The 10,023-nt window shown below is 58.9% G+C and overlaps 1 protein-coding gene across 1 annotated transcript; it reads right to left on the reverse strand.

Moving 5' to 3' along the window:
* Positions 1-829: 829 nt before the first annotated feature.
* Positions 830-9,802, reverse strand: SMPDL3B (sphingomyelin phosphodiesterase acid like 3B). The gene is made up of 8 exons (XM_029080216.1): positions 9,604-9,802; positions 5,986-6,199; positions 5,167-5,264; positions 3,334-3,477; positions 2,481-2,653; positions 2,174-2,354; positions 1,522-1,655; positions 830-1,320 (listed from the first exon to the last, which is right to left on the reverse strand). The coding sequence occupies exons 1-8, from the start codon at positions 9,662-9,664 to the stop codon at positions 961-963; spliced, it is 1,365 nt and encodes a 454-aa protein (XP_028936049.1). The 5' UTR covers positions 9,665-9,802; the 3' UTR covers positions 830-960.
* Between the last annotated feature and the right edge of the window lie 221 nt (positions 9,803-10,023).

Raw genomic sequence — 10,023 nt, forward strand, 5'->3', positions numbered from 1 at the left:
GACTAGGGAAAGGGGCGGGGCCGAAACTATAATAATTACGGTATTCGTTAAGCGCTTACTACGTGCCAAGCACCGTTCTAAGCGCTGGGGTAGATGGAGGGTAATCAGGTTGTCCCCCGTGGGGCTCACAGTCTTCATCCCCATTTTCCAGATGAGGGAACTGAGCCACACAGAAAGGACTTGCCCAAGGTCACCCAACCGACCAGTGGCGGAGACGGGATTAGAACCCAAGCCCGGGCTCTTTGCACTGAGCCCCGCTGCGCTGGGGTAGATACAAGCTAAACGGATTGGACGCAGCCCCGTCCCACATAATAATAATGATGTTGGCATTTGTTAAGCGCTCACTATGTGCAGAGCACTATTCTAAGCGCTGGGGGAGATACAGGGTCATCAGGTTGTCCCACGTGGGGCTCAGTCTTCACCCCCATTTTACAGCTGAGGTCGCTGAGACACAGAGGAAGTGAAGTGACTTACCCAAGGTCACACAGCTGACAAGTGGTGGAGCCGGAATTAGAACCCATGACCTTCTGACCCCCAGGCCTGGGCTCTATCCACTTCGCCAAAAGAGAGGAGGGGTCGTGCACCCCGCCGAAGTGGGGAGGCGCAAGGGCGACGGACCAGCAGTAGGCTCCTCCTTGGCTTCCCGTTCAGGACCCACCGAAAGCGCTTGGTCTGGGTCTGCCCCAAGAGGACTCGGAGCCCTGTGGGCAGGGTGGGGTCCGCCCCAGAAACATTTAAAAAATAATAATTGTGGTATTTGTGAAGCGCTTACTGTGTGCCCAGCACTGTTCTGAGCACTGGGGTAGACACAAGTCAAACCGACTCGATCTACCAATTTTCCTCATCTGTTTATTGAGAGGCGTCCCGTCCCGGGGACTTCCCTGGCACCCCGGGTCCCTGCCTTTCAGTCTCGCCTACCCGTAGCCCGTCAGCGCCCAGCGGTCAGGGTGGCACGGGGGCTCAGACCAGCAGGCTGGCCAGCAGGGCTAGGGGAAGCAGGGCCCGGTCCAGCAGGGAGAAGGCCGCGCCGGCTGCCCCCAAGCAGGCCGTGTAGCCGGCAGGGTCCACCTCGCGGATGGCGCAGATGTGGTCGACGCGGCAGCCGGCGTCGCAGGGCGTCATATCGTAGCTGACCGAGTTGAACCTGTAGTAGCACTGCAGGTGCCGGTCGTCGTTGGTGATCTGCTCGAGGACAGTCTGCATGGAGGACGGAGAGGCGTTCTGCACCTGGTAGGCTCGCGTCAGCCGGTACTCCTCCTCCCAGCGTGGCGGCGACCCCGCGGCCGACTGCGACAGGTTGAAGTAGTAGGTCACCGTGTCCTGGGGGACGGCCGGGGAGGAAGGCCGCGTGGTCAGTGGGGCCCAGCTGGGTGCTGATCCTTCCCAGCCCCATGTGCCAGAGACCAGTGGAGTCAGCCGGGAACGTCCCCCTCCCCCCCGGCCCAGCGCAGGGGGGGGACGGTGGCGGGGAGATGCATGGCGGGGGGCCCGCGCCCTCGGGGAAGCGGGACTCCCTGTTACCTGCAGTCGCAGGGTGGCACGGTCGTACTCCCACACGCGGATCGCGGGATTGTTGGCACCGTTATCCACGCCCGGCAGCGTGGTTTTCCAGGGAGTGACTCCGGGCGTCAGGAACATCACGCTGATAGGGACCCCTGCCCGCAGAGACCATCCCAACACATGAGAATCCCTCCCCTCAAGCCTGGAGGGGGAGAAGCCGTTCAGGGGTGGGGGGGACACAAAGGAGGGTGAGTGGTTTTTGGGATTTTCATAAGATTCAGAAAAAAGATGAAAGAAAAAGGATCTTTGACGTTGGCTGGACCTGCCAGCCCCAGGGGTCACCTGGGCCAGCAGCTGCACCACTGGGGGTGAGCATCATCGTTGGGAGGGGAGGGGATTGCTGGGGGGCACTCATGGCTACCCCACGTCTGGAAGAGCTGGACCTGAAGGGAAGCAACTGCCTCTCGGTCCCCCCAGGGAAGCTCCGGGCCCAGGCTGAGCAGGAGGGTTGCCCTGCCCGGTGCCCTCGCAGTTGGCCTCAGAGTTCCCATCGAGAGCCCGGCTGCCCTCGCTGTCCCCTCTGCCCGGAAGCCCGGGGTTAAGGAGGAGGACCGGGCGGGTAGCCAGCCGTGGTGGTTTCCGGCAGCGGGGCCGGAGCACCCGAGGAGGGTACCTGCGAGGTCGTAAAACATCCGGAAGCTGTCGGTGTGGTGGTGGCCAAAGAACTGGCCGGCGATGACACCGTGGTGCTTCCGGACCAGTTCCACGTAGCGCTGGCTGAAGGGCTCCCGGAACCAGGCCTGGCTCCGCTTCTTCTCAAAGTAACCGGGGGGGACATGGCCGGCGATGAACACCTATGGGGGTTGAGGGGGGGAGATTTTCCTGAGATGATTGTGCCACCTCCCCATCCCCCTCTGCCCCCTCTACCCACCGCCAAGGGGGTACTTTCTTCCACCACGGGAAATAAGGTGGCAGTTTACCTTCTCCCCATGGTGCGACGCATTGGTCAGCAGCTCGTCCAGCCACCGGAACTGGTCCCCCGGGTCCCTCAGACCCTCTGTCTGCTGGTTCTTGTTGTAGTACAGGTTAGTGTTAAGGACCACCATCCGTCCCGTGGCTCCCGGACCGGTCAGCCGCTCGGAGTAGAACGCACCTGAGGGGCGCAGGGTGGCACATGCTCACACCCACCCACACACGCACCCACCTCAGGAGTGTCCAGAAATGAGTCCCAGCCCTCACCCTCTTGCCCCCTCACTCCGGTGCTGGGCCCTGAAGGACAAAGGACCAGGTCAATAGTCTCCCCTTTCCCAGTTCCCAGTTATGCCCTCTCCTGGGCCACAGCCCACCTTGCTCACATCCTCTGCTCCTGCCCCCAAGGACCCCCTCCTTGCCCCTTGACCACCCCCTCCATCTCCTCCTTCAAAACTCGCCCCTCGCTTATCTCTGCCTGGCCCTGGCTCCCGACCCTCCAAAGCCAAGCCCACCCTCCTGCCCTGCCCCAAACTACCCCGCCTCAACTACCAGGCCAAGCCCTGCCCATGCCATAGCAGGGGAAGACCAGTGCTGGGCAGAACCAGTGAAGGGCTGTCTGCTACGGCAGGGGGCTTGCCGGGCACCGGGCCTCCATCCCGATCACGGGGGCTTGTGCTCAGATGCCCCGGGGGGTGAGGCTCTCAGAACATATCTCAGAGCATCAGCCCGCCTCAGTTCTCCCATATCACAGGCATGTGGTTGTGTGTGCAAACGTGCACAGCAGGTGAGGTGATTTGCCCCCCGTTCCTCCCTCAGGACCAGCGAGGGGAGGTGCCCCACATCACCCCGTCTGTGCGGTACCAGTTCTGAACGAAGAGATGGATTCATTCAGCAGCCACGGCTGCCACAGGTCAGCCACACGGTCGTAGATGCAGCTCGGGCCCGCGGGGAACTGGTTCTTCGGGTGGAAGTCATGGTTTCCCAGAGCAGGGTAGACCTTCGTCCCTGGGAAGAAATCCGAGAGAGGGTGGGTGATCAGCAGGAGGTGGCACTACAGAGAGGGCAAGACCCTGGATTGGGACACCCACCTGCTCCATTGAGTTCCCTCCTCGCTGCTGAGCCTTACGGAACCACTAAGGTGCCACCCCCGGGGGCAGATGGGGCCGCTGCCCGCTACCTTCTGGTGGACACAGAGAGGGCTACGGCCTGGGCGGCAGGGGTACGGTGCCCAGTCCAGGGTACAGTTAACCTAGTTCTGGGGTTGACCTCCGGCCTCGGAGAAGTAGGGAGGAAAGTGGGGAAGTGGTAGCAAGGAGGGTTTTCTGTTTCTTGGAGTCGGTGGGAGGGCTTTGCGGGGAGGTGATCAGAAGGCCTGGGATTCTGGATTCAGCTCTGCAACACCCCCTGTGGGGTCTTGAATAAAATTATAGTATTTGTTAAGTGCTTACTATGTGCCAGGCACTGTACTAAGAGCTGGGGTGGATATAAGTAAATGGGGTTGGACACGGTCCCTGTCCCGCATAGGGCTCACGGTCTTATTCCCCATTTTAAAGATGAGGTAACTGAGGCACAGAGAATTAATGTTGGTATTTGTTAAGCGCTTACTATGTGCCGAGCACTGTTCTAAGCGCTGGGGTAGACATAGGGGAATCAGGTTGTCCCACGTGGGGCTCACAGTCTTAATCCCCATTTTACAGATGAGGGAACTGAGGCACAGAGAAGTTAAGTGACTTGCCCACAGTCACCCAGCCGACAAGTGGCAGAGCTGGGATTCGAACTCATGAGCCCTGACTCCAAAGCCCGTGCTCTTTCCACTGAGCCACGCTGCTTCTCCAAGAGAAGTGAAGTGACTTGCCTTAGGTCACACAGCAGACAAGTGGTGGATCCGAGTTTAGAACCCATGACCTTCTGACTCCCAGGCCCGTGCTCTATCCACTCTGCCGTGTTGATGAATAAGTGCCACGTGCTCTATGTTTCACTTTCTCTCTCCCCTGAGGTCAGACTCACCATTCCTGCTTTTCCCTCCTATCCCATGAGGCGGGAGGACGGACAGGAGATCGACCCTTCAGTGGGAGGGTGGTCGAGCAGCCTGACCGCCATCTCTGGCCTTGGGGAGCAGAGCCCTCTGGGAACATCACAAGGGTCGCCACATTGTTTCCGCTCCCTCCCTGCAAAATCTGGACAGGCGGCCGAAGACGGCCAGAACCATCTGTGCCTCTTTCCTTATCTGTAAAATGGGGATTCGATACCTGTCCTCCCTCCCAGTAGGCTGAGCCCGATGTGGGACATGGATGATACCTGACCTAATTATCTTGTATCTACCCCAGTGCTTAGTACAGTGCTTGTCACCTAGTAAGCATATTTCCCCGCTTAGACTGTGAGCCCGTTATTGGGCAGGAATTGTCTCTATCTGTTGCCAGATAGTACACTCCAAGTGCTTAGTACAGTGCTCTGCACATAGTAAGGGCTCAGTAAATGCTCTTGAAAGAAAAGAAAGAAATATAACAAATTCCACCATTGTCAGACCGAGGCCGTCCCCGTCTGTCTAGCCAGGTGTGGACAACCCTGGCAGCAGCATAGCCTGCTTTCCCGTCTGTCCCACCTGGGGCCCAGAAGGGGCACCTGGGGCTGCAGCCCGGGCACCATCCAGAGTTGGGTCCCCATCCTCCCCCTGCCCCCGGCCCCAGGCTGTACCTGGAAATACCTTCCGGATGAGATTGGTTAAGTTTCCCACTATTTTCAGCACGGAGTCTTCCCCCAGTTTCTCATCGGGGACGTGAGGGGTGTCATCACTGTACCACCACAGATCCAGCGGGGACCAGGGAGGGGGACAAAAGGCGCAAGGTGAGGGGGCTGACCGGGCAGGGGCGGGAGGGCAGGTGATCCGCTGCCCCACTGCCCCCAACCTGCCGTCGCGAAGCAGGTCTTCCCAGCCCACGTTTCCCAGATGGAACAGGTGCCAGAGCTTCACTGGGGAGACTGGGGGAGTCCCAGCCTGGGCCTCCAGGGTCTGGTTCAGCTGGGGCTTCCGGTCATCCCTAGCTTTCCCCCAAGTGGGTCTAGCCCTCCAGGGACCCAGGAACCACCCACTCCTCAGGGTTTGGATCCGCTACCGCGGTTTCTGCCGACCCCCAAACCCGGCTCCCACAGATCTGCGGTCCTGGGCCCCCTTTGGAACCGGAGCCAGAAGGTCCTCTGGGGGGCGGGGGTGGGGGCGGTCCCCGATCTCATCCCCCCAGTTAATGATTTGGGGGTTTTGATTGGATGCAAGTTTGGGAAGAGCTGAGTGCCAGATCCTGCTGTAGATGAGACTGGACCAAGGCCCCAGGGGCTGGAGGCTAGAGGCTGACACTTTTGTTTCAGGGTCTTCCAACGGGTTCAGGACGTGTCAGGATGGCCGGCTCCCCTCCGACCACGCTCCCTGTCCGCCCACCCTCCCCCGCTGGGCCTGCACAGTTTAGTCAGCACCCGTCTCTCCGGGAGGGTCTCCGGGCCACGTCCCCGGTCGCTCACCCCGTCCAGAGGATGAAGTCCGGCTGGGGCAGGATGTCCCGCATGGCGTGGATGGAGGAGTTGAGCAGGGCCCAGGGGGCGTCGCACAGGTAGCTCCCCCACTTGCCAGCGTTGGGGACCGGCTGGGAGCCCGCAGATGGGCACACCTGGAGTGGGTCTTGGGAGACTTGATAGTCCGGGTCCAGGTGCAGGTCAGAGATGTGCCAGAACTGACCTGGCCATGACAGAACCGTTGCCCTTCAGGACTGGACGGGCCCACCCCTCCTCTCCCTTCCACCCCCACCCGCCCCGCCGCAGGGTCCGGGGTGCATCGCTTGGGGAGGGACCCGGGGGGGAGGCTGGGTTCAGCCGATTAGGCTCAGGGCAGGAGGCCGCTCAGTGGCAGGAGGCCAGGGCGTTGGATTCCCCCCAACCCCCAGCTCTCAGCTCAGTGGGCTCAGGGCTCAGGCTTGGTCCCATGAGACCCAGGCAGTGCGGTCCTGCCGTTCCTGGTGCCTCTCCCCGTGGCCCAACGGGCAAAGAAGACCGGATGCTCACTTCCCTCCTCCCAACTGTCCAGCTCCATCGCCACTTTCACCATTGTCCGTCACCACCATCCCAGGAGCCTGCGGCTTTGGGGGTCGCTCTCGGCTCCCCGCTGCCTTTCAGCTCTCAAGTGCGATCTACTGCCAGATCCCACCGGCTCTTCATCTACAACATCTCCCGGGTCCACCCCTTCTCCACGACCCAGGCTCTGGTCATAGTGTAACAAGCCCCTCCCCCTACCAGTCCCCCTACTCCATGCTACCATCTGGCTCATCTTCCCAAAATATTGCCCTGTACCCGTCTCCCCCTTCCTCAAAAACCTCCATTGAAGTTGCCCACCTCCCTCTGCATCAAACAGAACTTCTGACCAGGGGCAGCGAGGCTAATTGAGAAGCAGCGTGGCTCAGTGGAAAGAGCACGGGCTTTGGAGTCAGGTCTCATGAGTTCGAATCCTAGCTCTGCCACTTGTCGGCTGTGTGACTGTGGGCGAGTCACTTAGCTTCTCTGTGCCTCAGTTCCCTCATCTGTAAAATGGGGATTAAGACTGTGAGCCCCACGTGGGACAACCTGATTCCCCTATGTCTACCCCAGCGCTTAGAACAGTGCTCGGCACATAGTAAGCGCTTAACAAATACCAACATTATAATTCCCTCCATTTTACCTATTGCCTCTCCTCACCTGCTCCACAGCTCACACTCAGTCAGTCAGTATTTATTGAGTATTTATTATGTGTAGAGCACTGACCTAAGCACTTGGGAGAGTACCCTAGAATAATATAACAGACACATTCCCTGCCCACAACGAGCTTACAGTCTAGAGGGAGAGGCAGACATTAAATAAATAAATAATATTACAGATATGGACATATGCTGTGGGGCTGGGAGGGAGGGTGACTAAAGGGAGCAACTCAGGGGCGACAGAAAAGGGAGTGGGAGAAGAGGAAATCAGGGCTTAGGGAAGCCCTCTTGGTAGAGAAGTGCCTTCAACAAGGCCTTTAAGGTGGGGAAAGTAATTGCCTGTAGGGTATGAAGAGAGAGGGCGTTCCAGGACAGAGGCAGGATGTGGGCGAGAGGTTGGCGGCAAAATAGACGAGATGGAGGTACAGTGAGAAAGCATTAGAGGAGCGAAATGTGCGGGCTGGTTTGTAGTAGCTGAGGTGGGATGGGCCAAGGTTATTGAGTGCTCTCCCTCCCAAATTCTAGCTGTCCCTCTCTCCGTTTTCCCACCTCCATTCCCCCACTCATGCTGTTTCCCCTGTCTGAAACTCCCTCCCTTCCCAAATCCACCACGTCCCCAGCTTTCCCTATCTACAAAGCCCTTCTGAAACCTCACCTCCTCCGGGAATCGTTCCTTGGTTAACCTCCAACCCCTCGCTAAGCGTCAACCCAACCCCGACCAGTCAGTTCTCATAAATGTCTGAATTCCTCCATCCTGATGTGGTCACACCTGCTGCTACACTTTTCATTCATTAATTCATTCAACCGTATTTATTGAGTGCCTAGTGTGTGCAGACCACTGTACTAAGCACTTGGGAAGTACAGTTTGGCAACAGAAGCAATCCCCACCCAACAGTGAACTCACAGTCTAGAAGGGGAAGACAGAAAACAAAACAAGTAGATGGGCATCAATAATATAATTGATATTTTTGTCCTTCCTGTCTTAGGCGTTAACTGCCTGTTGTCTGTCTCCACTGCCCTCCTGCCTGGCCTCTGTTGAACATTCAAAGCTACTAGGTCGGTGCCCCACAATCTGCCCTCAGCAAGTGCCCAGTAAGGACACCGGGCTCTGCCCACAACAGGTACTCGGTCTCTCTGCATGGTCCTTGTGATTCTCTGTGTTTATTGAGGGTCTGCTGGAGCGGGGCTTGGGAACACAGGCGTGCTGGGGATGGGGTTACCCCACCGGGTCTGAGGTTTCCACAGTGTTGCCCTCTTCCTGGCCAGAAGGGTGACAGATTCAGCTGGGGACGTTCCAGCTGCTGGCCTGCAGGGGCCTGGAAGTAGGACAGGTGTGGGGTTTGGAGGTGGGCAGCTGTAGGGCCTGTGGTTTCTAAGAAAGCCCATCTCAAAGAGAAACAATGAGAAGTGTTTTCGCTTTCTGTTCCTAACTTCCCCTTGGCCTCTTCCCGGATCAAATGGGGCTCTGCCATGCTTTGGGAGAATCAAGGTGCCTTTCCTGCCTCCTCTAGCTCCCCCATCCTCCATGCCCACCTCTCCCTGCCCCTCATACGCTAAGCCCCTCTGAATTGACTTTGCCCTGAGACGCCCCCGGGGCTCCATCCCCTCTTGTCTGCCCCAGTGCTCCTGCCCCAACCCCGCCTCAGCCCATTCCTCAGGTCACGCTGCCACTGGGGAGGGAGAGGTGAAGTGCCAGGGAGGGATGGGCCTGTGGACCTGTGGGCCCTGAAGATGTGGAAATACTTTGGACTCCACCTAGGAGCTGCTCCCTGCTTATTATTATCACGATGATCGTATTTTTAAGCGTTCTCTTTATGCCAAGCACTGTTCTAAGCACTGGGGTAGATACAAGGTAATCAGGTGTCCCACCTGGGGCTCACAGTCTTAATCCCCATTTTACAGATGAGGTAACTGAGGCACAGAGAAGTTAAGTGACTTGCCCAAAGTCACACAGCTGACGAGTGGCAGAGCCTGGATTTAGAACCCACGACCTCTGACTCCCAAGCCTGTGTTCTTTGCACTAAGCCACGCTGCTTCTCCTGCTGTGAACAGGCTACAGCGGGACTGGGCCGGACGCCTGGACCACGAGGTGGAGGGCTGTGTTTCTCTCCGCCCAGCGGAGTAGCCCGCCTTCCTTAAGTGTTCCTATTCGCTGACAACGTGCCGAGGTCGGGGGCCCCGAGCGCCTCCTGGCCTGCAGGATGGCAGCTTCCTTCTTTGGCCTTGCAGTGAGAAACTGAACTGCGTTCCCATTTCCCAGCAGGACTGCAACCCTCTTCTCCCAAGCCTTGCTCCTACACTTCTCCCCTGCCCCCATCCAGGTGTCCCCCAGCTAGCAGCAGCCCAGCAATCGGTCACGGGGCCACAGGGGGCCAAGGGGGCAGCGGGAAGCCACCCCGGCCAGACACCGGCCTACCTGGACTGGCCCTGGATGCCCCGCAGGCGAGCAGCCAAAGCAGAAAGGTCGACAGATCCATGATTCGCCCCGCCAAGCCTCTCTCTACCGCAGCTGCTCTTCAGCATTCCAGGTGGTCTGGCAGAGAGGGAGTGGGGAACGGAGAGCGGTGTCTCCTCCCTCCATGTTATGCCCGGGGCCTTCCAGAAACAGGCCAATCGCTGCCCGCATCCAGAGAGGTGGGACTACCAGATCTGCCCCTGCCCCTGCCCCTGCCCTGCCCCTGCCCTGCCCATTTCTCTGCCCTGCCCCTCTCCCGCCCCCGGATGGGTTGTTCTGCCTCTTCTCGGCAAAGGGTATACCTACTGGACTCCAGGGAATAGACAGAGCCGGGAGAGATGGTGGGAGGGTCCCAGGGGCCCCAGCCTCCTGGCTGCCCTT

The sequence above is a fragment of the Ornithorhynchus anatinus genome, chromosome 16 (assembly GCF_004115215.2).
Source record: "Ornithorhynchus anatinus isolate Pmale09 chromosome 16, mOrnAna1.pri.v4, whole genome shotgun sequence".
In the NCBI taxonomy this organism is placed as follows: domain Eukaryota; kingdom Metazoa; phylum Chordata; class Mammalia; order Monotremata; family Ornithorhynchidae; genus Ornithorhynchus; species Ornithorhynchus anatinus.